Here is a 27,461-nt window from a genome sequence, read left to right as displayed (position 1 = left end):
CGGCCGCGCCTCCGCCTCCCCGAGACCCCCGCGCGGGGCGGCTCCTTCCTCCGGGGAGCTCGGGGGGATTTCTGCCCCCACCGAGGCGAGTTGTTCCGCGGATCCGGGGGCGAGTTGCTCCGCCGGCCCCACTCACCTGGCGGCGCTCCCAGCCCGCCGCACCGGGGCGAACCGAACCGCGCCGGAGCGAACCGACGGCACCGGAGCGGACCCGCCCGCGCCGTGCGGAGCCGCTCCGGAGCGCGGCGCACCGAGCAGTGCCGAGCCCGGCCCGGCCCGGCCGCAACTTCCCGAGCCGCGCAGGGCGGGAGCGGGGCCGGTACCGGAGCGCAGCCGCGGGTCCCGGCTCGCAGGCGGCGCGGCACTCTGCAAAGTCCCGCTCGGGCCGGCCCCGTCCCGGCAGGAAATCCCTCCCCGGCCCGGCCTGATTGGAAAAGCCCGGCGGGTTGTGCGGCGGGGCCGGGCCGGGGCGGCTGTCACTCACCGTGATGCGGCGTCGAGCGGGGCAGGGGCCGGGCCGCCCATCCCGCCGCACCGGCACCGCTCCGCCCTCGGTCGGGCTGCCCCGGGCTCCCGAGCATCGGCTCGCTTTGAAGGGGGTCCGGCTGGACGCGCAGCGCGGTCCGGGACCGGCGATAGGGAGCGGGACCGGCGTGGTACGCGACCGACCCGGTGCTTCGGGACCGGCGGGGTTCGGAACCGAGCTGGTGGGAGATTCCCCATTCTCGATCCAGGACCGAGCCAGTGGTTCGGGACCGGCTCCCTTGGGAATCCTCCATCCTCCTCAATCCAGCTCCGAGCCGGTGTTCAGGGACTGGCATCGTACGGGACCGACCCAGTGCTTGATCCGGGATTGGTACAGGACGGGCCTCGGAGAGAGATCCCCCACCATCGATCCAGGAGCAACACGGTGCTCTGGGAACCAGCCTTCCCCCCCTTTCAGCCCCAGCCCTCCCCCTCAGCCCTTTGCCCAGCCCCCAGCCCCTTTGGCAGAGGGGCTGCATAATGCCACTGATGGCACCCATGGGACCAAAATCCGATTCCCAGCTATCCAAGCCCCAGATTAATCCTACTCTCACAAAGCACTAAAACCACCAAAAATCACCTATTTCTGCCAATCTTCAGCAGAAGCAGCAGAGGCAAGTGCTCCCTCGAGCACAGTTATTTTAAAACAAGAGATTGCCTAATAAAGCTGGACAGTTTTTGTTGCATGATACCGCTGGATTATCATCAACTAATCAGATTAAAAACACACGGAGGCTTTGGTTTTATTCACTAAATGGCCAGCCCACGGCTCCCTGGGGGAGTTGCAATGATCCCACACCTCTTCAAACCAGGCCCCTGAGACATTTCACCAACTGATGGTTTCATGAGCAACCCCAATGAGGGGGATCCTTGGCAAGGAGGAGGGACTGACGTCTCCAGACACACCCTGTCTTTTCAGCTCGGGAATAAAGAGATTATTATGCACATCTAATTATAAATGTCAACATTTTATGGCTGCTGTGCTGAAGCACGAAGCTCTAAGTAGCCCTGCTAAAAGGGCTGTGAAGTGAAAGGTCTTGTTATTCCTCCTCTGAGTTTTTCCAGAGCTTGTAAAGCGCAGTGACATTTATAATAATCTCCTGAATTTATATGGCACCTTTGGTCCTTCTAAGGATCTTAATTAAGCTTTGCAGCTTCCTGAGCACAGAGAAAAACCCACTTTGCAAAAGAGGAGCCCAGGTCCTGTTTGGTATAAAACGTGTGTCCCATTTCAGGCAGGGGAAGGACTTTTTCACCCCAACGACCTTCAGCACACGCTGTTACACCGCAGTAAGGGCACAGCGCCCTGACATCCCCAGCCAAAGTCTGTGCTGCTGCAGCCACACTCGTGTGGCTAAAGCTGGGTAATTCATACTTTAATCTCTGGTGTCACACAAGCCTTTTGAATGGAGGGTGTTATTGGAGAGCTTTACTAGAAATCAACAATTTCTAGTGCAGCCTCAAACATTTAACCACATATTGGCAGTCCTGACACTGCACCAGTGCCTTCCCTCTACAGCCCTGCCTGCAGGGAGTGCAGCTGGGAGGAGCAGGCAGCAGACCCCATTTCCCCCTATGAATCCCAGTTTTCCAGCCACCCCTGAAGGTTGAACAGCTGGTTGGTGACACCAGCAAAAGAGCTGCCAGTGGCTTCAGCCGTGCCCACCTTGCAGAGCTGACAGACCCCCCCCCATGACATTTATTCCCCTGTGCCTGCAGGTGCTGACAGCATCAATTGAGTTTTCACTGCAGAGAAAGTCCTTTAACAATTCTATGCAGCAGTACAAGATGTTTTAGAGTCTAGGGGGTTTCAAGGTGCAGGCACAGTTGTGTGGCCAGCTCTGCCCTCAGCCTCTGCAGAAAGGTGCCCAAGGCAGCACTGACTTGTGTTCCCCACTTTGTGAGGGGCCTGGGGGCTCCAGCTGGGTCGGGCTGCTCAGTTCTGCGGGGCCCCGGTTCCTGCTTGCAGCTCCTCAGGTCGATGTTGCCATCTAGAGGTCCCTGCTACGGCGATCGTCTCCTTGTAAAGTACTGGGAAGGAGGTTGTTGGGGTTTTTTCAAATTCAATACAACAATTCAAAGCAGTTTTTTAGGTTCGCCCGTGTCTTGGGTAGCTGCAGCTCATCCTGGCTTGTCTCACAGCCCCTGCAGCTGTGCAAACCCCTCCTCTCTACTCTGACTTTATTTTGAGATGGGGTAAAACTCTCAAAGCTGTGCATTTGCTGCCCGGCATGGAAGCAGCCACACTGGCAGAAGCAATACACACAGTGGTATCCACAGCAGCTTCATGGCCAGCGCTGGCTCCAGGTGAGGCTGACAAACATGGCTCCAAATTTTGGAGTGCAAGACTCCCAGTCCCAAATCTCACCCATGAAAACCAAACTTGGAAGTTCATGGCCATTTCATCCTCACTGAATGGGCAGGAGATCTGCAAGGGCCCATACCAGACATCCAAAACATTTAAAGTATGTTATGAACCAACTGGATGGAAATACACTTCTCCCCTTTCAGCAGTGGCTCAGGCTTCTCTTTCTCTTTTCCTTTTTAAAAAAACAGTGCTGGTTTTTAAAGGTGTGCCCATCTTGACCCCAGGCCTTGCTGCAATCCCAGGGCTGCATCTCAGACAAGGGAGCAATGGCAGTCTGATGCCCATGGCAAGGGTCGATTCCCTGGGTGGGTGTGCAGACACCGCTGTCCAAACACTCCCAGTTCAGGGTCAGCACAGGGCTGGTGTCTGGCACCTGCACAAGGGCAGCACCACCATGGCAGAGGCTGCGTTGGACCACAGGATCTGTCCTGCAAGGAGGAGGGTGCAGGCTGAAGATGAAGCAGGGTGGGGAAGGGCCTCTCCTGCACCAAATCAGGCCATGCCAGAAAGCAGGTTATTGCCCAGATTTAAAGCCACCCACAGGAGCCCTTCCTGCAGCTCCTGACATTTCTTCACACATCACCTGGCTCCCTGAGCACTGAGGGGTGATGGGTGCCCCACTGCTGGGCTTTGCTCATGTCCTTAAGCAGCCCAGCAAGTCTCTGTCTCATTCCTGATCCTCAGAAGTCACATCACGTCCCCATGGAGCCTTTCCTGTACCAGGATCCATCTCCCACATTTCATCCAGGCCAGGCATTTCCCACCCTGCTCAGCACTCCACCTCACAGGCACCAGTGTGAAGGGCAAAGTGAGAGCAGGACAGAGGATCTGCACACAAAGGTGCTTACGTAGGTATTTACTCCATTGCCTCTTACACACCCTCCTGGCAAGAGCTGCTGCTGGAAGCAGTCCAAGGAGATGAATTAGGGAGCTTGATCAAGAGAGAGATGCACTGCCCACAAGGAGGAGGAAGAGGATCACAGCTCCCTCCCAGAGACCAGGCTCTGGCAGACAGAGCTTTGGGCTGGTTTGGCCCCAGACATCTCCTGCCATGCCACAGCACAGCTGCTACCTGCAGCTGGCCACTGCCACCAGGAGGGCTTCAATGCCAGGATACATCCCAGGCCCAAGCCAGAACTTGGACACAGCTCCATGAACTCATGCCCTGTGAAGCTGAACATCAGCCTTAGTGTGAAATGCAGCAGTGACTGACCTTAGCAGAGCTGGTGGGACTTGCTGGTGGCAAAGAGCTACAGAAACCCATCCAGAGTCAGCTCTCAGACAGGTAGCAGGGCTTGGTGGGTTAGGAAGCTCTGGTAGTATTTTTTGCAACAATAGTTTCCCCTCACAAAAGTAATGAGGTAACCAACACCTTGCTACGTCATTCCAGGCTGGCAGTCCAGCTCTGAGCTCCCTTGAAAAGCAACTCCTCAGCCCTGGCTGGAAGACGTGCAAGCCAGGAGTTACAGCCTGCACCAGCCCCTGCCCTGGCACAGCAAACCCAAATCCTTCCCCTGAATCCCTGTGGGAACTTGGGCAGGTGCTGGCATGGGGCTCCTTCCCACGTGCCAGTTCCTGGCTCCTGCTGGACTCACCCCTCCAGGTACACGTGAGCTGCTGCTCTCACTGTCCTCCTTGCCCTGCCTTCCTCTTCTTGTCCCCCTCCAGCCTCCCTGTGCTGACAGTCGCTTCTTTCTGCTCTTGTGCCTTTCTTTTCTCTCTGTCTCCCTTGCTTAGTCCCTTACTCAGGAAATTAAAGATAATCCTCCCTTTTTTTGCAGCCGGATTCCCTGTTTAACATTCGCTGCATGTGCTTGCACTGATTCAAAATGGGATTAGACTTTCTGTTGCTTTGATGTCATTTGGGCTTTGCACTTAAGGCAGAGGGGGGAAAGAAAATGTCTGTTAACAAACCTCTTGGATTCCACCCACCCTCTTGTATCCATCCTGGAAATGAAGGTCAGGCACATTTACCTGCAGAAACTGAGCCCCCTTCTAGGACTAATGTGGGGGGAATAAACCAACTCACAACTGCAGCACCGCACTCACAGCGTGTGGACCTCATTCCCTGGAAACACCCAAATTTCACTCTGGCTTCGTTATCATCCAGCTGCGTGGAGGCTGAATGGCTCCCATGAGGAGGGAGGTGTCATTAATCATCAGAAAACCACAACTCGTTGGCTGTCAGTGGATATTGCAAGCTCCAGCTGCCGTGCAGCAGGGAGCACGTGGGCCACCGGCATCGCTCCAAGGGATCGGGGCTGGGGCTGCCCGCCGGGAATATCCCGAGCTGCTGCTGCAGGGTGGCTGTGCTGGAAATCCACATCCTGGGGTGTGACATTTGTGCAGAGGCACAGTCCATAACTTTCCAGGGCATTTCCCTCTGCTTCCTCAGGCCTGAACTTCTCCCCCTTTGGAAGATAAGGGTTTGGGGTTGTTCTTACTGCTGGTCCTTCCAATGCTAGTACGAAGCAGATGAAGAACATTTTTCTCATGTTGCCTGAAGACATTTTGCTTTGCTTCCAAGACACCACTCCTCAAATCCGTGATGTCCAAAGTGACACAGTTCACACACAGCTGGAACAGAATCTCACACCAGAAAAGTGCCTTTCACAAGGGATTCTGCAGAGCCATGGCCAGGGCTGGGATGTGTCATTGGATGCTATTCCTGCTTATCCAGGACAATCCACGGTCTCCAGAGCCTCACAGGTGGCTTCTGCTTCCTGATACTCCGTCTCCATTCCCACCAGACCTTCCCTTCACAGGCAGCTGTGTCTCCTCTGGGTAACAGGCAGATCTGGGGGCTGCATAACTGGAGATGTTCCAATATCCCTGAAACCATCCCAGGACCTTCTGCACATTGTTTAGAAGAGCAGCTCCATGGATGAGCACAATCCATCCATGACCAGAATCCACCTCAGAGCCCTGAGCCCCATGGGGAGTCACAGCCAGCACCAGCAGAGTGGAAGTGGGGACGCACCTTGGCAATTCTGGGGCTCTGGCTGCTGTAATCCCTGTCACCCACACCACATCACTGTGCTGCAGCCCTGGCACTGCCACCACGCTGGGCTTCCTTCAGGACTGCCCAGGGACTCAGGACGTGCCTCTGCCAAGTGCCTCAGCACAGTGTCTAATCCATTTTGCCTGGTGCACACTCACAGACTTGATTAATGTCTGCAATGAGCTCCATCCATCATCAGGGAGTAAAGGAGATTAACTGTGCAGCACGCCTGCCTTGCGTTGATCCCATTCTCCAGGCCTCCTGATTAATGGCGAGGCCGCCTTATCTGCCAGGCCAGGAAACACGAGGATCCGGCCTGCCTGTGGATGGAGGGAAGCTGTGGGAGCTCAGGAGCAGACAGGGCAGGGCCAGCACAGCCACAGCTCGCTCTGCCATGGGGCCATGCTGCTGCACCTCTGCTCCCCATGCTGCCAGCTCTGCTCTCCATTCCTATTGATCCCTCCGTCCCACTGCTCCTCTCCTCCTCCTTCTGGCCCTTCCCAGCCATGCTGACAGGAAGGAGAGCAGCAATTGGAGCACTGATGCATCCATGCAAGAATGCATGGAAACCAAAGACTGGGGCTCCATTTTCCCTCGATGGGTCAGCAGGGAAGATGTCATTCCCTATCCATAGAGGGAATTCAGATGAGTTGATTTGGAGGCCTGGAATAACCCAGTCAAATCTCCTCCTGGGGTGGGGGCGAGGCTGCAGCTGACCAGGGCTGTGGAGAGGCTTGGCCGAGCCCTTCCCGGGAGGACGCACGTGTTTAGTGGATGCAGGGAATTAGCGGTGCCATCTGGATGGGCTCCAGCTCCTGCCCCTGGCTCGCTGCTGATGCTTCATTAACAGCTCCCTCCTTTCAGCTCCGTCTCCTCGGCTTCTGCTGTGATCAGCTGGGCTGAAGTTTTGTTGTCTTGGGTTTTTTCCAAGTGGAAATTATTTCTCATTTCTTTTAACAATCAGGATGGAGAGAAAGAGACAGGAGAGGAAGGAATTTCTAGGAGATGAAAGGGCAGGATTAAGGACACGGCTTTCACTTTGTTATCCCTCTAGTGTGGCTAAGAAATTCCTTTCAGAAGACGGCTTTAATTAACTATGATTTATGATGGGAATAAATCCTGGACCTAGAGATAGGTCTGGCTTCTTGGGTCTACTGACAACCTCAGCTGCAACCTCAGCAGCCCAGATTTGTACACACACACATGGTGTTACACAAAACTTAGCACATTTAAAATGGCTTTGCAAAGGCACTGACTGTCACCCCAGTCTGGAAAATAAGGATCAGAGGAAAAAACCCCAGGCATTAGCAGGCCACTGTGCACGGTGCCAGTGGAAAGATGATCTGAGTGCGCTGAACCATGGGGCTATGGTGGCTCAAGATGTGGGAAGGGGCCTTTTGCACAGAGTAATAACCCAGGGCAGGAGGCAGTAGAAATATCTCTGTTGCCTTCCAGACCAACAGCCCTTCTCACACAACAGGAAAAATCAGGGAGAGAGGAGAGAAAGACACCCAGTGGCAAACTGGGACATTTAGAAAGCATCGCAGTGATGTATTTGCATCTTCCACTGCCGCAAAACCTCCAGGAACTGAGTCAATCAAAAATAACATTTGGAGCTGATTTTTATCCAGATGAACTGTCTCCAAATATTTTAAGGCAACCAGCAAAATGGCCAGCTTCTGCTTGTTTAACCCTTCTTCTGGAACCTGCACTGGTTCTGAAAGAATGCACCATTGGAGAAAGCGCCTTTTCTGTGAGCCTGACCTGCAGAACTGGATGTGGTACCAGGCCTGTTCGTCCCCAGCATTACCCTGGTCACTTCCCTGTGCCCTAACTCTGTCCTGACTCACTCAGTGTTCCTGCAGCTCAACTTTCTGTGCAGATCTGGACATGAAAGATGAAGAATCCATGCAGGTTTCCAGAGGAAGCCTCACCCCCAGTTTACACAACAACTCCTGCCAGAGAAACATCTCAGCAGGTCCCTCTGAGAACCACATTTGCCTTTTTCTGAGCCATGTTAAACAGGGAGCTCACACTGAACCCACATCCTGCTCCTCTCCCATCTTTCCAGCTAATGAACTCCCAGCTGATAACAAATGCTGGCTGCTGCTGCTGGAGCATCTGCCTCTGCTCATGTTTAACAGCCCAAGAGGCAAAGCACTTTACTGATTATTGTTTTCATAAGTGAGCATCATTTTACTTTTTCATTATCATTTTAAAAGGTTCCCACCTCTTCCACTGCCCTGAGCCACTGCCTCCAACCCCAGCAGATGCCACTGTGCCCTGCTGTGGCACAGGGAACATATGGTTGTTTTCCCTGGGGGGAAGTGGAGAGGAAAGGAACATCTGGCTGCTCCAGCAACCCAGCTGCTGAGGTGAGCAGAGCTTTTCCTGCAGGGGCCTGCAGGTTTGTGTCAGGAGGGTTTCCCATCCCATGCTACCACTGCTAATGGCCCTCTTGACACAAGACTTCGGTCTCACTTGGGATTTAATGCCTTATTAATTTTACAGATTTTGTGCTTGTTCACATCTTCTGCAAACTAAAAATTTCCTGTGACATGCTGTATCAAATGTTTTACTGGACTTCAGGTAGATTTAAAAAATCAACTATTACTGCTTTCTTCCCCCCGCCTGCCCCTTCTCAGGACTAGGCAGCAGGATTGCTGTCTCTGGTTATAAAACACCACTTTTTTTATTAGCTCTGTCATAAATCCTTACACTTGGATTTGCAATTTCATGTGACAGCTCTTTCCAGACTTTGAATGGAGTTTATCTTGTTTCCCTGACTTGAACCTCTCAGGATTTTCCCTTTTGCTTCATCTTGGATCTGTAATTTCCATTTCCATTTCCAAGCTTAACAACATCCTAATTCTCATTGAAAAGAAGGATGGCATAGCACTCATTTTGGGTTGGGCAGACACCAATTCTTGATCATCAACCTTCCACATCAACCCTCATGTTCTGTTTCCTCTTGAGCTTCATGAACAGTTATCCACAAGCCACAGACCCAAGCCAAAACTTTCTTCCCCTCAGTTCAGACTCAGGAGGAATTCAGGTTCCAGCTGCCTTCTCCTTGTGCTAATGCCTGCTCTTGTAAAAGGGAATCGGTGACTAACAACAAATACATACCCTGAGGCAGGATTTGTCTCCCTGAGGGCTCCTGGCTGTTCCTGTCCAAAGTCAAGATGTGCTGGCAGCTTCTTATCTCTGACAAGGACACGGGGGATCTGCCCATTTCACCAAGCACACATCCACATCCCTGACCTCAGCACATCGGCTGACCCGGCCCTGGAGCCCGACAGCCTCTCACAGGGCAAGTCCTGCTTAGCCCCTTGTTATTTTTGGCTGTGCCTTTGTCTCTGGGATCCACTAACCTTTAGCAATGAAAACAAAACCACAGAAGGTGCTGCCCTGGCCTTTGGCTTGCTGAGAGCAGTGGGACGGCCAAAGGCTGAGGGCTTAAACCTCAAATTAGCAGTGTGGGACTGGAATGAGCCAGGCAGCCTGGACCTGTCATTTCAAGGGCAGGAACCAGTAGGGAGAGAGGAGGTCATCATCTGGTTTCAGATAAATGCCCACTTTGTGCTAACTAATTAGAAATTCAGCACAGATAACAGAAGAGTTTAGATGACCATTTAGCTGAAGAATTCCTGTAAAGCCACATGTGGCTTTTGAGCAGCTGAGAAAGGGAATTCACCTGCTGCTTTCATTAGAGATGCTCATGTCTAAGAGAAAGCAGAGCCTAGGAGTTGGGAAATCAGGAGTTTGCTCATGGCTCAAGCTCCTTGTTCATAAATAGCAGCTCAGGGCAGAACAACTGGATCACACTGTAGCACCGACCTGAATCAAATAAGGCACCAAGGCAACATCAGCTTCTTTCCAACCTGCCAGACCATACATACAGCTGTGCACATCTGGATCAATGACAGTAGCACCTGAGTCACCACCAAGCTGCCTTCACAAACCTACTCCTCCAAACATACGAGTTTTCTGTGTTTAGTTTTTAAATCAGATCATTACATTCAGTACACATCCCTCTGTGAAGATAAAAAAGTTGTGCTGAGATAGACATTGCAGGAGGAGGGATAAGACGCTGCAACCAGGGCTGTTGTAGAGAGAATTGCTGTCAATTTTTGACCTCAAGCTCAGCATGTGGCTTTAGGGAAATTGTTTAAGTTTGCTATCACTTCTCATCTACAGGGAAGGAAAATGTTATGTGGCAAAGACCCACTTTCATCAAACGAGATAAAATGAAACAGCAGTTGGAAACTGTTTTATTGATCTGGCCTGGAAAGAAGGGAGACTGATATGCAGCTATCAGACAAAGACAGCACTCAGTCAGCATGGAAGGTTGATGCACCATGTCTAACACATCCTGAGTGAGATCATCCCTATCCCTAAGGCCACTACAAGGACAAAACTTCACCCATTAGGCTACTTGGTCAATGTAATCACAGTCAAAGAGCTAAGCAATAAAAATGCAGAGGCCCATTCTTTAGTCTGGAGTTGTGAGTAAGGAGAGCAATGAGTTAGCAGGGAGGATTTGCAACCTGGCTCTTAGTGAAGGCTTCTCTCTCCAGAGTGCAAATCAGAGCAGCAGCCAGGTGCTAAATAAATATTTAGCAAATGAGAAAGTCTCCATTTAGTGAGAAATTATTTGGTGAAACCAGCAGGGGAAATGGTTTCAGTAGCACGGTAACAGAAGCCGGCGCTGCTCTCTGCCCCATGGGATGCTGTGGTTCCACTCATGTTGCGTAAGTCAGGATCTCCAGCTGGGACAGGCACAGGAAATATAACTCATTACTGAAATGCAAGAGCCTTTCAGGGTTAAACTGGTGTTAGACCAGCCCGATTCATTCTCCGGTTGCAGAATTTGCCCAGCAGCAGCTTTGGATGATTACTATCTTTCTTCATAACAGCGATGTTGCAGACAGGATGGTCTAAGTGTAGTGGTGATGCCAAGTTTGTAGGAAGAAGTAATTTTTCTTTCTTTTATGTTCAAGGGCTGAGCTCCATTTCCTCACTTTTATCTACATCATTAGGCTGTCGAGATGACAGTTCCCTGTCTAAATGTTAATTACTATATCTCTCTCTTAAGAGGTGTTTTCAAGGGGTTAGTGCCTCAATCTTCCTTGTAATTACATGCAGTGGTTAGCACAACTCATCGGCTATATCCCAAGGTCCCCTGAGAGCTCATCCCTGCTGCAGTTTCCAGTAGATGAACACTCACAGAACCAGTCCTTCAGAGAGCTGCTGTCTCCAAGTGTTCAGGCAGATAATGAGCCGATTACAGTGCCTGCTCCTGCTGCCGACGGCGAGCTCTGTGCACAGACAGGCTGTGCATCACCAGTTGCTGCAGTTCCAATTCCTCCCGTCTCTCTACCCCTTCAAACTCGGCAAAACTCTGCACAACCAGTCCCTCCCCAGGGCAAGAATTTCCAGATTATTGACAGAGCAAAAAAAGGGAAAAACAAACCTTGTCAAAGCCTGCATATAAAAGCCCAGTAATGAAACAGTGACACAGAAATGGTGGTGAGGCAGATCTCAGACGCTGAGCATGGCTTTGTCATGTCAGGAACAGAGCTGCTGTGGGTTTTTATGCCTCTACAGCTGAGAAGAAGGAATTACAGCTTCCTCGTGTGTGAGGCTTTTCTAAGTGAACAGCAATAGCTGAGATTGCAAAGTAAAACTAAATGTGTGCTTTGGAATAACTGCTATATTTAAATGTCAGACTTTTTCTTTGAAAGCTATAAGATACCACATTCCTCTCCAGGGAAAGTGAGTAGGAGCCTGTCTATGCAGGGAAAATGTTTGCAATAGCAACTGCCTACCAGTTTCCTATGCAAATACTCCTAATCCATACTTCAAACCTGGATAAAACTAAATTATCTGAAGGCACTCTGCAGAGAACAGCACCCTGCTCACAACACTCGAACACCTACACACATACCAGTGCTTGCTTTGCAGTAGTAACCCCATAGAGATGAACACTAACATTCATCCAAGATATGAAGGAAACAGTTTTTAAAGAAAGTATTAACTGAGAAACATCAGTTTTCTACAAATTGTACATGTTCAAAACTTAGATGCCACAGATACCTGCCATGGAAAAAAACTCACAGGCAAATCACTGACTGAGGCAACTCCAGAGACTCAACAAAAACCTTACAGCAGAGCAGACAAATTGGCTTCATCCTGTCTCTGATTTCTAAGAGCTTCAATGCCAGGGCAAAATGTGCACCAGGTTTCTGTCTGCTGCTGGTCCACTAGAGGACAACCTAATAATGATGAACTCCTTTGGGTTACACAAAAATGGCCCATACTGAAACTGCTGCTGCCAAATCTGGCTGGGATTGCTGCTCTGTGTGTTCACCTTCCTTTTATAGGTACAGATTGATTCCTACAAAATTATGAAGCTCCAAAAAATTTCTCCTGCAGTTGATGCTAACCTTTGCAACTACAGAAAGAAAGAGACAGAAACAAGGGAGATTTCCAGGCAGACATATGTCATTTTTATAAAGCAAACCATATCCACTGCACTGTGCTCTGCCACAGAGAGAACCCTGCCTGTTGCTGCTCATAGGCAGAAGGATTTCTCACAGGCTTCTGACATGATACCATGGGTTTTTTTCAGTCCAGGAAGTGCTCTGAGGTACAGAACGATCTGTTTGCCTTGGTAACATGTGATTTATCAAACTGTAATGGAGGAATCCATCTCATGTATAAACAGTGGCTAGGAGCACAAGACAATCATCAGCTCAAAGCCACAGAAAAGCACAAGCTACAGCTCTGGCAATGCAAAGAAAAGGAGTAAAACAGCTTCTCAAAACCCAAGGGAGTCCTTGCCTAGTATTTTTAAGGCAAATAGAAGACAAATAAAATCTGAGCTAGCAACAGAGCTAATTTCTGGAGCTAGGAAGCAAATGAGCTGTGGCAAGAAGCAGAACAGCAGAAAACAGCAGAGAATTAATTACAAGTGAAGTGTCTCAGGTTAGAATTGCAGTTAGAGGCATCAGAGGGTGAAAGCAACAGTTTTCAGTGGGTAATTTGCTTTCTTAACATCCTTCAGCCCCACTGGGGCTGTGCCTATGGCTCAGGGACTAAAAGTGCATGTGTCTGTAAAGAGAAAAATACACACTGAAGGCAGATCAGAGCTACTTAAAAAAATTTAAAAAAATTGGTACTCCTGACGCCGGCGAGCGCAGGCCCCGGGAGGGCGCGGATCCAGCCATGCCCTCGGGTGTGATGTGCGGGGGCACTGCCCAGCCCCGCTGTCGGCCCCGCTCCGCACCCGCGTTCCTCCCACCGGCAGCGGCGAGGGATGCTCGCCCCCGGCGTGTCTGCCCGAGTCAGCTGCTCCTTGATGTCAGAACCTGCTCGGGCTCGGCGGGGCGGGAGCGGCACCGAGCGCAGCCGAGCTCAGCCGCCGCTCGCCGGCTCTGGCAGGGAGGGAGGGCTCCCTCCTCCTCCTCCCGCGTTCCGCCGGGACAGCGCGGGGGAAAGCGCGGCCCGTCCCAACGCGGGGAACTCGCCCAACTTTCTCCGTCCCGGCTCCCGGCACTCGCTGCCATGGCCCCCGGCAACTCTTCCCGCAACTTCTCGGCACCGGAGGCTCAGAACGGCTCAGGTGAGCGGGGCTCGGAGGGGCTGCGGGTGATGGGGGCTGGGACAGGGACCCCCACCCTGCCCGGGCCGTGCCGCCTTCAGCACCCGCGGCCGGACAGCGCCGGGCGGGCGGAGGGACGGGCTGGGCGCCCCGGGGCTGCGGGACCCCCCGGCACCGCACAGCGCTGAAACACCGCCCGGCCCCGGGCCAGCCGCTACCTGTTGGCTGCCAGGCAGCAAACTCCAGCAGCCCGCAGGTCCTGGCTGCTGGGAAGGGAGGAACCAGCCAAGCTAGACAGGGAGGGAAGCACAGAAAAGATGAGACAGCGCTGGAGAGGGATGCAAAGGTCCTTACCAGCCTCCCGTTTGCTCCATTCCGACCCTGTTTTCAAATCAATAGTTTAGGGTCGGGCAATATAGTTCTCAATGGCTCAGGTTGGTGAAACTCTTCAACAGAATGTGCTTTATACGTGGTCTTTGACTCTTTCTGCACCAGCACAGTCCTTTAGAAACCAAAAGTGTGCCTTAGGTACTTCCTTATGAAATGCAGTGAAGATGAAGTCTATTACATATCAGAGTATGGCTTAGTACAACAACCACCTTAGAGAAAAAAAATTAGCCCAGTCCGCATTCAGTTCGCATAGAGCAGCCCCTTTGGGACTTTAAGAAAAACTATCAGGGCAGCCACAGACCTACAAACAAGGACAAATCAATGCCTGAAGCAGCTGCTTAAAAACAAAATATATTCACTTGGATATGCACAAAAGCAGCACTGAAAATTCAGATTCAATGATGTCTCAAGATGAAAGAGACTTTAGAAAAGACAGAACTTTTGAGTATTTGATAGATGTGCTCTTGTGACTCCAGCCCATAAAACACACATGAACTACAGCTCCAAATTAGTGCAGCTGATCATTCATGCAAGTCCTGCTTGTACAGACAGCATCAGCAGGACAGGTGCTACAGCACTGCACAGCCCACCCTCACACAAAGCCTTTGGGCCTGCACACATCCTGCTCTGAGGCTGGCTGAGCTCATTCCAAATGTTACGGAATCACCATGAACACTGCATCGATTACACAGCAGGAAAGGGACATTTTGTCCCAATTTCCAGCTGGCATTAACCATGTGGCATTTATGTTTCACTCAAACAATCCTTTCCCACCACACTCATAAGGTTTGCAGTTAAAAGAAGGGAGATCAGAATTCATAACAGCTCCATGCAGAACAGCAGGACCAGAATCATCATCTTCCAGTTTCTGGTCCTCCATCTTCGAGCATTAAGGAGGCTTGAGATATCTTTGGATGCTCAAGAGTGTCAGATTTCAAGAGGATGCTGATGGCTGTAGGTTATCTGCTAAAAGTCACATAACAGGGGATATGTTCTTGCATTAACGGGTCACCAGGAGGAACAGGGAGCACTTGAACCCCCACAAACAGTCTGGACAAGGCTTTTTTGTCTTGTCAGCCAAGCCTGGCTTCCACCTTCAGGCCCCCTGCTAGGTCTTCTGTGCCTCACTGGCTGCTTTCCAACACCTGCAGAGAGGCTTCCCAATAAAATAGTGCAGGGACTGCTTTAAGTCCTTGGACTTATTCATGCCTAAGCTGGATGCTTCCTAATGCCAAAAGGACTGAGCCAGTGGCAGCTCATCATGGCCACTTCTAAGAGCACTGAAATACGGCACACACATTTCCAGCCACAGGCCAGCCCCAGTTATCTTGCTAATTCCATCAAACTTCTCTTCACACCGAAGGAAATGTGGAGAAATTTGTACTCAAGAATTCCAGAGGTAAAAGTTAGCAAATACCACTTCAGCAGACACTGCTTTGGCAAAGACTACACCTGCAAGTATGTCTTATTCCACTTAATCTAATTGTCAAGATTTCCCTAGGTTCTGTTGGAGGAGGCTTCCCCACTTCTGCTGCTAAGGAGATGGAACAGTTCAGTGCCTGAAAGCATTTCCAATTAGCAGCACATTGAATCATCTGCAATTCAATGAAAGGCAGCCTGGGCTGAGGGGCTGTCACGAACAGTCCTTGTACAGCCACATAAATAACTCACACAAAACCATTTCCTAGAAAAAAAAACCCACCAGGTCCCATAGGAGAGGAGTAATGAGATGAAATGAGATTTGCCTCAGCTAAGAAAGGCTGTCTTAGACTTCAGCACAGGGGAACCCTGCAGAACAGAGAGCACCACCATCACTGCCTTCAGCACCACCTCCTGTGCCCAAGAGCTTGTGGCTTCAAAATGTGATTTTACACCCTGGTGAGGGACAAGGCCAATGTGAATTTGATTATGTTTGGGGGTCCCACCCCAAAGAGCAACAGTCAAGCGTTGGTGTGGATAAGCTAAGTATTATCAGGCAAGAATTTTGCCTTGGAAATCCAATCACATCCAGAACTCTAAGACAGCAGCTTTGAGCTGTTTTTCTCCTAGGACAATCCCTGTTGAAGGGCCCCTCTGAAACATACTCCCAATCCTTGTCTGACCACATACTTGGATTTCTTATTAGGAAAAAAATTGGAGAAAGTGAGAGAGGCAGGGAAGGAAGAGGGAAAGGAGAATGCTCTCTGGCCTAACCTTGGTAAGAGAACAGGGACACAGCCAGGGTACAGTCCCAGATCTCACAATACAAATAAGCATGAGGTGTCTGCCTGCATGGTCAATGAACTCTGTGTCTCACACCATACAATAGATAAACTACCCAACAGATGAACTGAAGCTTTCTGACAGCAGCTTGAGTATAGACTTTATCCAGATTTTGGCACCCACAGAAAGGCTTTACTTCTCCAGTGTGGGAAGCACAAGCTGCCTCACCCACTCCCCTCAGAAACACTTCACTCCATGGAGTAAAAGTTACTCTCAACTCTGTCAGGTGCTGGTGAATGCAGAGGCACACCAGCCAGAGGTTAGTCCCTCAAAAAAGGGCTGGGGAGTTGCAGAGCAGGACAGAAGCACATCAGGAGAGCTGAGGAAAGATGCCTGCACATAGTCAGGTTTGGGCATGCTGCACGTACTGAGAGGCAGAAAAGGAAGTGCCAAATCCCCAGCTTAGCCTCTCCAAGTGCTGGAAAGGGTGTTAAAATCATTCCAATCTATGTCTTTGATGGGGATGGGTCCATCTGCAGGACAGGGCAAGCACACCGAATTGTAAAGAGGTTGTCTCTGGGTTGCACTCACTGCTTTGGTTTGTTTTGGCAGTAGCAGAGAAGCCAGCACCACACACCAATGTGATCATGCCCAGTCTCTTCAGCATCATTTGCTTCCTGGGCATCATGGGGAACCTCATTGTGATCTTCACTATCGTCAAGAAGAAGAAGCTGAGATGCAAGCAGACCGTGCCTGATATTTTCATCTTCAACCTCTCCATCGTGGACCTCCTCTTCCTCTTGGGCATGCCCTTCCTCATCCACCAGCTCTTAGGCAATGGCTCATGGTACTTTGGAGCTCCCCTGTGCACCATCATCACCGCCCTGGACACAAACAGCCAGATCACCAGCACCAACATCCTCACAGTGATGACACTGGACCGTTACCTGGCCACCGTGTACCCCCTCAAGTCCACCTACGTCCGGACGCCATGTGTTGCTGCTCTCGTCATCTGCCTGGTGTGGCTCCTGTCCTTCCTGACCATCATCCCCGTGTGGATGTACGCAGGCCTCATGCCCCTGGAGGACGGGACCGTGCGCTGTGCTCTCCTGCTCCCCAACCCAGAGACCGACATCTACTGGTTCACCCTCTACCAGTTCATGCTGGCCTTTGCTGTGCCCTTGGTCATCATCTGCGTGGTCTATTTCAAGATCCTCCAGCACATGGCCACCGCCGTGGTGCCGCTGCCCCAGAGGAGTCTCCGGGTGCGTACCAAGAAGGTCACCCGAATGGCAGTCGCCATCTGTTCCGCCTTTTTTATTTGCTGGGCTCCCTTCTACATCCTCCAGCTTGTTCACCTGGGCATCGACACCCCATCCATGGCCTTCTTTTATGCCTACAACTTTGCCATTAGCTTGGGCTACGCCAACAGCTGCCTCAACCCCTTCCTCTACATCGCCCTCAGTGAGACCTTCAAGCGCCAGTTCTTGGTGGCCATTCGCCCCGCCAAAGAGCCCTGTCGCAACAGCAGCTCTGCCAACAACAACAGCATGACAGAGGCCAGCGTGTGCCTGAAGCTGGCGCCAGAATCCACCCAGCAGACTCAGTTCCAGGAGGACTTTTCCCCACGCTCACTGCCGGTGACTGTGGCTGTTCACTAGGGCAGCAGAAAGCCTCTGGATCTGTGATTTGATGGAGGAGCAGCAGCTTCAGACAGGTCTTGGAGCTGCCTATGGACTACAAACTTCCACCTCCAAAATGCAGGTGCCTCCTTTTTCCGTTACTCTGTTTCTGCACTGCTCCCAGCCCATGAGATGCTGTGTCCTGCTGCTTTTCACCCTGCACAGGAGGACCCTGCCACCACTGGGCTTCCAAAGAGGATGAATGGAAAAGAGAGAAAGGACAGAAAGAGGATTTCTGGGGGGAATATTTACCCTACAAGAGCAAAACCTCCATCAACACTGCCCAATAATTCCTCACCTCTTGGCCTAAGAGTTCTAAGCAGCTTGTCAACATAGATCTTCTTCATTCAAACCTTGAACCTTTGAACCACAATGTCATATATGATTTTTTTTTTTAATAAGTAATCTGCAGACTTTGCTGGCTGTGCTGATATCCTAGAAGCACACAGCAGAGAGATCTTGGGGACAGAAGTCTCACTCAGCCCTGTTGCTTGGCTTTTCAGTCCAGCCCCATCTGCCTCCAGTGGGCTGTATTGTTTGGCAACCAAAACATTTCAAGAACTGGCTCATTTTGATGCTAATCCTAAATATCTCAAGCAAAATAAGACACATAATAATCACACTGCTTCAAGGGACTGCAAAGAATTCTCAAAACTGTTGCTGCTAACACCAGCTTTGTGGTTTTTCATGCCAATGAGCAGACTTTCACAGTGCTAGTTCTTCATGCTGCTCTTCTGCCTCATGGTCTGCATGGCCATTGGGGAACCCCTGGCAGAGGGTTTTAAGCAGGACTAAAAATCACAATCTGTGGAGCGAGAAGATGGAAAAAGCAGCTCAGGGGAAGCAGAGTTGCTTATGCAGCTTCCTCAAAAATAACAAATGCTTTTCACAAAGTTGAAAGAGGGAAAATTAAATGTCTGTGTGTTGTATATGCAGCTTTAACAGTTGGAGGTTAGGAAGTAACTCTGCTCATTATAAAGTAGAGAAAAGACAGCAGAGATCAGCTCAAAGCAGGGATTACACCGACAGCCTGTGCTGGGCTCCACAGGGACCACGCAGGCATTGTTCAGCACTTTGTCAGACATGGAGGGACTGGTTACTGTAGATGGATTTAATTTAAAGAATTAAAAAGATCAAACAGTCCAAAGGAATTTGTTATTCCACACTTACGGTTTCATGCCACCAGCCACCCACGATATGCTGAGAACAGAATTTCACCCTTACTCAGCTCCAAAGCAAAACTGTGACCTGCACAGGATGTCCTAAGCCATACACACACTCACAGGTGCCCCTAATGCACCCACATTGCACTTGTAAGTGCATTCAAGTACAGCCAATATTCCAGGCTACACCCTGTAGAGAGCACACAGCCATTCACTCACCTCTGGGGATCAAAGCAGCCAGGTGTGCAACACCAGCACCTCTGACACCATCACATGCAGCACATTGCTTTCTGAATCATTGTACAAACCTCAGGACAGGGTTTCTCTGTATTTTCTTCCAGGCTCTGTCAAAACCAGCACATCCAGACCGTGGCTGAGATTATCTTGTGGATGTTTCGCCCGTGTTTCCTCAGCCAACAAAGCCAGACACCTGCAGAAGTTTCAAGCTTTATGGCTCAAAAGTCTTTGCTCCGTTTTAACTGCCAGGAATTTTCACCTGCTGTTTTTCATGGAGCTGCTTTGCTCTTTGGTCAGTACTCTCCCTGAAGGGCTCATGGAGCGAAGGTCGAGGAGGATGTGTGCTGTGCCAGCCAGACTTGCCCTCGGGACAAGGGAAGCTATTGTGTTACCTTTCTCCCATGAGGCAGGGAAGGCAAGAGCTGGCACACTTTTCTGGGAAAGGAGGTGGTAATGACTGGGTGGGTGTTTCTTCCTCTAGTGCCAGCCATAAGGAAAGTATGAGAAGCAAAAACAGCCCGAGTTATCAGGGCTCTCTCAGAGAGCAGCACATTGAAGATACTATCTCGCTTACACAGTAAAGGTGTTTATGGTTGAACAAGTCTGTTCCCATCTGAAGTGAGTCCATCTGACCCATGTGGCCAAGCCATGTGCTAAAAACCACAGGGGCAAATGGGCTAACCACGAAGGGAGGCCACCCCAGCACCAATTGGTGCAGCACTCAGGAGGGGTTTTGTGGGGCAGACCTTTCCCAGATCTCATCACACTGAAGTCAATACACCAGTCCAACACTGACCACAACACAGGCACCTTCCCAGCCCAAAGTCCTGTAGATCTCATCTGTGTGAGGTGGAAATCCTTACTGGAGAGACTGGTCCCAACACCATGGAGAAAGCTTCCAATGCCAGTGTCCCAGGAGAAGCATGTGCTTCTTCCCACTACCCTGCAAAGGCTCTGGTTTCCATTCCCTCATGTTTCTCCTGCCTGTCGTAAAGGGGTTTCCTAGTCCAAATGTTTAAATACTGGCCGTGGGGTCCTTCCCTTTCCATGTACATCCATAAAAGTGTCACAAATACTCCCTGAGAAGACAAGGATGTGGACACCTGTGTATGTATGGAGAGGCTGGGAAGAAAGGCACAGACAGGAAGCAAGCTAGCAATTAACACAGCCAGCATATAACTTTTGTCAGCTTCCCAAAATCACCCCAAAGCACAGGGCAAGATGAACAAAAGCCTGTCCTTAAGAGCAAACCTACTGATCAAATGCCTTTAGAGGTGTCACTCTACTAAGATAATAAGGCAAGGCCTTCCAGGAGCTAAACAGTCTCTGTGCACCTTGGTGTGACCTCCTCCAAACATCCTATCCCTTTTCCAACTTTTTCAGAGCTGGCTTTATTCAGCCAGAGAGTCCATTGACATTCTGGTTTGTGTTCAGCTTTACCTCTTTGTCCCTCTGCTCTTTGTATTTATTATGTGATCTCCTGTCTCAGTGCCTTGGTTACCAAGGGCAGAGCCTGAATAAAGGGAATTGCAAAGTAGGGAAGGGCCCAGCTCCTCGTGCAGGGATGGGGAGCCCGGAGTGCTGCGAGGGCTGCCCGAGAGGCGCCGTGAGAAGGGCACAGAGATAAGGCAGCTCATTTCCCAGCAGTCCTGCTTCCCAAACACAGTCCATTTTCTATCTTGAGAGAAATCAAAGGGAATCCAGCTGAAAAAACAGGGGGAAAACACCCTCAAAACCAAAGGGTGATAGAAAAACTATTCAATCTGTTTTGTCAGATCAACAGCCTACTATGCTTGAGGAGACAAATTTCCTCTGCTCATTTTGCCAGCACTTATCCCATGTGTTTGTGAGCTGCCTTGTCAGACAGCAGGGCGACAGATGGGTTCACTCTCCAGCCCCTCCTCTTCCCCTCATTGTCCTCAGAGGTGCAAGTGAAGCCACATGTCACAGCTCTGCTCTGGATAAACTCCCACAAAAGGGCAGATGGTCCAGTTACTTTTACTCCTACTTTCCCTCCTAGTGACAAAGCCATCCTTGGCTGGTCGTGGCAGGATTCAGTCCCCAGCTCAACCTTCTCAGTTACCTCTATTTCACTCTCCACCTCCCTGTGTCCCTCAGGCAGCAAAATAAACTCCTGCCTTCCCCCAGTCACAGCTCTGCCAAGCCATCCCCGGAGCTGAGCTCCCTGGAGCCCAGCTGGTGACATCCTTCCCTGGACATCCCTCTCCACCTGAAGTCTCTGCACAGGTAAACCTGCCCAGGAGAAAACTTCAGCCGTGATGGAGCACACGGCTGGAGGCTGCGGGGTGGGGAGGAGGGAAAGGTGGGGTGACTCACTGGCCCCTGGGACACAGCCAGAGCCTGACTAATCCTGTTTCCTCAGCCCTCCTGGGCTGCTAATTGAATGCATTTCATTCAGCAGACTCACTGGTGGGGAGAGGAGCCACGTGGCAGGTACGGATACGTTCCCAGCACTAAACTCACTTCTCCTAAATCCTCCTGCCAGATGCAGGGACCACACAGCAATGCCCTGCCCTGCTCACCTCCTGCTAGCAAAGCAGCTCAGCCAAACCCCCATAGCCTTTCCACTGGCTCCATCCCTGCTGTGGGGCTGGGGAGGGGCAGCAAAAAGGAAACACAACTACAGGGGAGAAGTAAAGGGGGAAGGATGTCTCATCTACAGCCCCCATCTCCCAGTGAAGGGCTCCTCCAGTCTCCAGCCTCTGCATTGAACAGGGAACTCACTGCACCACTGGGGAAAAAACTTTGCTAAGAGATGTGGACCACAATTGCAGAAGGGCATTGGAGAGGATACCAGCTCTGAGAGCCTTTGTCCCTATCCATATGTCCTTTGGGAAACAGCCCCTATGATCATATAGGACACAATAATTGTTCCTCTCACATCTTTCTACCAATAGAACTGCCTTGGCTATGGAAAGCACCACTCCTGCTGTCCCAGTCTGGTTCAGGGAGAGCAACAGCACTGGTTCCTCCCAAAGGGTAGAGCTAGGCTTCAACAACTGCAGTCACCCTTGAGAAGTGGCTCCAGCATGGCAGTGCACAGAGCAGTGCTGCCAGAGGCACTTCAGGAGTGCTGAGGACAAACATCCCAGAGAGGCCATCAGGGTGTCACCTCAGTACCTCTCACCATCCCTAAACACTACTGGAGTCAGGTCCAGCCTTTGCAGGAAGCCCTCCCTCCTCTGCTCCTCCAAAGCCAAGTCACTGCATCAGCCTCCCCTCCCCAGAGCAGCTGAACAGCACAAGCACCACTGAGGGCTCAAGGCCTCGTCCTGCAGGTCCACACAGGGTCAGTCCTTTGGAAATGAGAGCCAGGCTCTGCCCATCACACCAGGGGTGAATTGACACCACAGCACTGAGGAAGTTTTTAGCACACCAGGGACCAGATCCTACCCCAGGCACCAATTGCTCATTGTTCAGCACTGCATTGCAATAGGATCTGCAGGGTCTGGATCCACAGAAATGCATTTGGGGCAATGATTTTTCCAAGCTTTAGTTAAACCAAAACTGGAGCATGTCCCTGTTTAAGCTTTAAACCTTATTTCTCCACCTGAAACTGAGTTAACAGATGAGTCAGCCCTTCCCTCCAACCTGTGCTCTTGTTTCCCCTGCAGGTTTCCACTCACAGAGTAGGCAGCCTGAGAGTCAGTGACATCATTTTAATTATTCTGGTGTTTAGTTACTACTCAGTTGTCTTTGCTAAGTCTGAAGGAGCTCTTACAATTATCTTCCTACACATGCTGCTGTAAGCACAGCAGCTCAGAAGCAGCAGGCTGCCATTCCCTGCCCCCCCAGACACTTCAGGGCAGAGAGCAGAGCTCTCCTTAGGCAACCACAGCCTCCAGGAGCATCTCACACCCACATCCTACTCCAGGCTCCAATCCTCTACCCCCTCCTCCCATGGGGCTTGAACACAGAAAGCCAAATTCTAACATTTTCATGCACATTTTGGCACAGAGGAGTTAATAGGGTTAAGCAGTGGGATGGAAAGAGTGGCTGAAGTTATCCCTGATGAGAATTTCTAAAAGTTCTTTTTGACTTACTCTTTTAGGAACTTTGCTCTTGGAGGTGCATCTTCTCCAGCAGCCAGGTCCCTCCCATCATGAAATTGCAAGAGATTGTGAAAGGAGCTGACTGTTCACATCAGGCCTCCCTGTCCTCCTTCCTCTCAGCTCGTGAATTAAGAGCTAAATTTCAATTTGCACAAAACATTTTGGGGACTTAACTCCCTCCCACTTTTGCTTTCCTTAAAGGTCAACATGTTACAACCACCTAGACCCCAGCTAGGATTTCAGCTTAGACCTTCAAGTGCTCTGGACTTGTGCATTTGTTATGTTATCAACACAGAAACTATTTGAGAAGAAAAAGAAAAGAGTAAAATGTCACCTCTGAGAGTGAGAACAAGTCCTTTGCTTTCATTCAGATCCAGATATTTTTCCTCAGCCAACTGCTGCCACTGAAGAAAGCACATGAACATTTGCTCCCAGGCTGTGCCAGCCACAGCCCCCAGTCAGTTCTGGGGGGCTCAGGTCTAAGAACAGCTCAATGAGAAAGGGCTCATTTGCTGTAATTAATATTCAGCCTTTCTGCAGCATGGGAAACATTGATTGTTCCGTGAGAAATAAATCATGTGTCTTTCTTGGGAGGATTTTAATGAAACCTCCCCCCTCTTTTCCTGACACTCTCAGGCTCAGGGTAAAAGGAAAAAAAGAAAAACAACATTCCAGCACCTCCCCATCAACCATGTAGTGGCCCAATCAGGCTAATTAAGATGTCTCCTGTGTGCTGAGGGAGGCTTTACCCAGCAAATCCAGCCCCACTGTTCATTATATTGCCACAGCACAGCTAATTACTCCTGGCTTTAGTGGGGAGAGGAGCAGACCAGCTTTGTGTGCAGCTGGGAAAAGGGCTGTGCTGGATACAGTCAGGTTCTGCCTTTCCCTCCGGCCCTACCAGCTCTCCTGCAGCTCTGAAGGCTACAGGATGGAAGGAGAGGCTGAGCTGGGTAGTTATCTCTCAGAAGAAGAACAGCATAAGGACCTAAACACACTGGAGACACCTTTATCTCCAAACTCACCCTCACACCCTCAACAGCAGTTAACCAGGGAACCTGCCTTGAACATGCTCTGGGACCAAACCACCCCTCCCAAGGGGTTGGGTACCTGTCCCAAAAGGGGATGGCACCCTCCACAAGTCATCCAGGAGGCAGTGGCAGCACTGCCCAGCTCCCAGGGGCACAAGGAAATGGGGCATGGGCAGCCTCAGGCCCCTTGGCCACAGGGAAATCCAGAGCATCCTCTCACTCACCGCTGCTTCCTCTGAATTAATGACATGGGATTAGAGAAAAGCCAAGCCAAACAAGGTCTGAGTCATGCCAAAAGCTTCTTCTGGCTGCCTAAGACTCAGGGCTCTGATTTCACCACCAAAATGAGCTGCTAAGAAGGAAAGCTGACATGTTGCTGTCCTCTAGTTCCTGAGTCTAAAAACTTCAGATGTTTTACAAGTATTTATGACCCAAACCTCAGATGAAGGCTGGAGACAGGAGAATAATGAGGATCATTTTTTATCCTTGGAAAGTGTGGGCTGTTGTCTCAGATAAAATCTATAGTACTGCTGAGAAAAGCAACTGCTTATCTTGACTGTCCCTTAGTAGAGGAAAGGAAAACAGGAGAGAGCAGTGGGTGCCTCAAGGAAAGACAAAGCCACCAGTGACAGACAGAGCTGCTGAGGAGCTGCAGCACCAGGGACCAGGCAGAGCAGCTGAGCCTTGATGTGTTAAACACAGCACAACCTCCATTCCTCTCATCTCCCCAAATCACCTCATGGTCCTGATTCTTTAAAATATGCTGATTTAAAAGCTGCAAAGAGCTCAGATACATCCCATGGGCTGGGGGAGATGGCCCAGCAGTGAGTGTTGCTTCAGATGAGTACAAGACAGGGTAGCACACAGCTGATGTACAGAATTGCTCACAGAAAAGAGATTTCAGGAGCCAGTGAAGAGCTGGGGTACCTAGATCTGCCAGATCTGTGTTTTCCAGGAGTGTTTAATCCCTTCTTTAAAGAGGAACGGGATAACTTCTGAGGATATCAAGTTCCAAGCAAATTCCACAGCTCCTTTAGTCTGCTCCTTCCTTGCCTTGATGACGAGTAGAAAAGGGTTGTGTTACTCAAACTGGGTTTGACTTGGAAATCCTGCGCAGGAAGAATCTGGGGTAGCACTGACAGCAGTGAGGGGACAAGAGCTGGCACCTGGCTGGGTCATCTGGAAAAAGTTGGACAGTTTTCATCAAATAACAGGGAGTGAGATATCTTTAAACAAGATCCATGGCCAAGGGTGATGATACAGGCAGTGGGAAGGAAAACAGATGCAGGGAAGATCTAAGGACTTGGCAAAGAGAAGAGGCAGCACTGTTTGTGCCACTTGGAGAGTGGAAATAGTCAAGAGAAGTGAGCAGCACTCCTGGTAGGATTGTTCTAAGCTCCAGAAGGAGCAATGGGGACTAGACATTCAGAGACAAGACAATTTCAGCACTGAAGGGTAGCCAAAGGGAAACAAACTTGTTGTTCTTTATGAAAGAAAGACTTTGTTGGGTTTCTCCTTTCTAAATATACCATCTCCAGAAGTTAGCTCCTGCTACTTCCTCTTAGAGAACAAAATTAAAAAACCCTCACAGTCAATTCCAAGTCCTCCAAGCACACTCTGAGAAGAGAATTATTGAGCTGTTTAAAACCAGAAGCAAATTTTACCAAAATCTATTGCACTCTGATTGCCTTGTTAGTGGCTCTGTCAGGACAGTTGATTTTGGCTGTTTATATTCTTCAATCCAACTGGCACGGGGGCTTCAGCACCTGTCCAGGCTCCCCCACCAGGCATTCCCTGGCCATGCTGCTGCCAAAACACCCCACACAGCAAAGTAAACCCAACAAAGCACAAAATGTCAGCAAGGGGATGCTGGCAACACAACCATCTAGCATAGGAATGGAACATCCTTCCTGAGCCTGTAAGAGTGTCTGGTCTGCACATTTTCATTTCCTCCCTGACAGACAAAAACACTTTAACTGGTCAGAGTGAAGCTGGTGCTTAGAGCATTTCTGCTGAGACACTGCAGAAATTGGGTGCTTGAACTGCATGAACACTTCATTCTCTGTCCTGGATTTAGGAGAAGTCCCTGCCCTCATACACATCTACCTAAAAGCAGTTGCCAGCCTTTTTTGGGCTGAACCTGAAAGGGACATCTGCATCCCCTGAGCTTCCACTGAGGGCTGGCACACACCTGGCTGTGACTCCAGCTTCCCACAGGTTTGTTTCTATAACATCTTCCAGGGTCAAGCGGGACATTGTTTCAGCAAAGTTTCCTTTTCTTCTGGGGATTTATTATTGATGTTTCTATGGTTCCCATCTTCAGCTCAGGCCTCAAAAGTAAGCAGCACTGCAGTGTGCAAATTGAGAGAATTTTCCAATTGCAAACCTATAGCAAAAGGAACTCTCTATATAAAAACACACTTTGTTTTTATTTATTATATTTGTGTGGAGGGACAGGTTCTCGTTGTGCTGCACAGTTCTCAAATTATCAGTGCTTAAAACACACCAGTCAATAAACCTTTTTTTAATTTAAAAGCTGAATGAATTTCTGCTGAACAAATGACTTGTACAGCTTTTTATCCCTATTGCAACATTAGTTTTAAAAAAGCAACTCCCACATTTGATTTCCTGTGAAGTCAGAAACAGATTTCAGCCTGTTCTGGTGTACAGTAACAGATCCAGAATGGAGTAAATCAATACCTTTTGAATGGATTTGCCTGCAGCTGTGCTCACACCTTTATTTACTTCCTCCACAAGTCTGGGTTTATTTACTTTGCTTGGATAAGCTGAAGCCTAGGCTTATTCTTCTAGGTGTGTATGTAAGAACTGTCCCTGCTGTTCATGCACGGTTGGGTCAATATAAGAGAAGGATTAAATATGATGTTTTATTATGAGCACAACTGTGCACACACAGGCCCATCACACGCTGGCATGGAGTATTTAACAAACCTGAAATGCATGTGAAACTGCTCTAAATGAGTGATTATTCAGATAGCCACAGAGAGGGTGTCCACACAGGGGAGGCAGATCTGAATAGCTACAGCACAATTACAACCCTACCATTACTCTGGATAATTTCCTAGCAGACACGCCAGACTCCCCCAGCACACAACACAGCCTCAGAGCCAGAGATCCATAAGCCAATTTACATGGAAAATTAGGAGGTGTCAGAAGAGGCAGAAC

The 27,461-nt window shown here is 50.1% G+C and overlaps 2 protein-coding genes across 9 annotated transcripts in view; one reads left to right on the top strand and one right to left on the bottom strand.

Annotated features, from left to right (window-relative positions):
• Positions 1–23,366, bottom strand: part of CASKIN2 (CASK interacting protein 2) — a 56,775-nt gene extending 33,409 nt beyond the window's left edge. For 6 of the 7 annotated variants that reach the window (XM_071452915.1, XM_071452919.1, XM_071452918.1 and 3 more), the window contains exon 1: positions 137–388. The gene's annotated coding sequence lies outside the window, so the exon portion shown is untranslated. Of the gene's footprint in view, positions 1–136; positions 389–23,238 lie in introns of those variants that run through there. The other variant, XM_071452916.1, reaches the window with a different exon arrangement.
• Positions 13,187–18,921, top strand: LOC139602716 (melanin-concentrating hormone receptor 1-like). Of its 2 annotated transcripts, none has more exons than XM_071452804.1 (2): positions 13,187–13,521; positions 16,708–18,921. In XM_071452804.1, exons 1-2 carry the CDS (start codon positions 13,464–13,466, stop codon positions 17,751–17,753), a joined length of 1,104 nt encoding a protein of 367 aa, XP_071308905.1. In that variant the 5' UTR covers positions 13,187–13,463; the 3' UTR covers positions 17,754–18,921. The 2 variants fall into 2 exon arrangements, with proteins under 2 accessions (XP_071308905.1, XP_071308904.1); XM_071452803.1 differs by having other exon boundaries at positions 13,189–13,521; positions 16,705–18,921.
• Positions 23,367–27,461: the final 4,095 nt, after the last annotated feature.

Source organism: Agelaius tricolor, unplaced genomic scaffold (genome assembly GCF_023055355.1).
Source record: "Agelaius tricolor isolate 1412-34295 unplaced genomic scaffold, bAgeTri1.0.p SCAF_35, whole genome shotgun sequence".
NCBI lineage: Eukaryota > Metazoa > Chordata > Aves > Passeriformes > Icteridae > Agelaius > Agelaius tricolor.
The sequence above is the reverse complement of the archived record's forward strand: the minus strand, read 5'-3'. Positions and strand labels throughout refer to the sequence as shown.

What these genes read in the sequence shown, in the direction of transcription:
- LOC139602716 (XM_071452803.1), top strand. Translation starts at nt 13,464, where the DNA reads ATGGCCCCCGGCAACTCTTCCCGCAACTTCTCGGCACCGGAGGCTCAG. An exon ending in GGAGGCTCAGAACGGCTCAG is followed by an intron (nt 13,522 to 16,704) that starts GTGAGCGGGGCT and finishes TTGTTTTGGCAG; the next exon opens with TAGCAGAGAAGCCAGCACCA.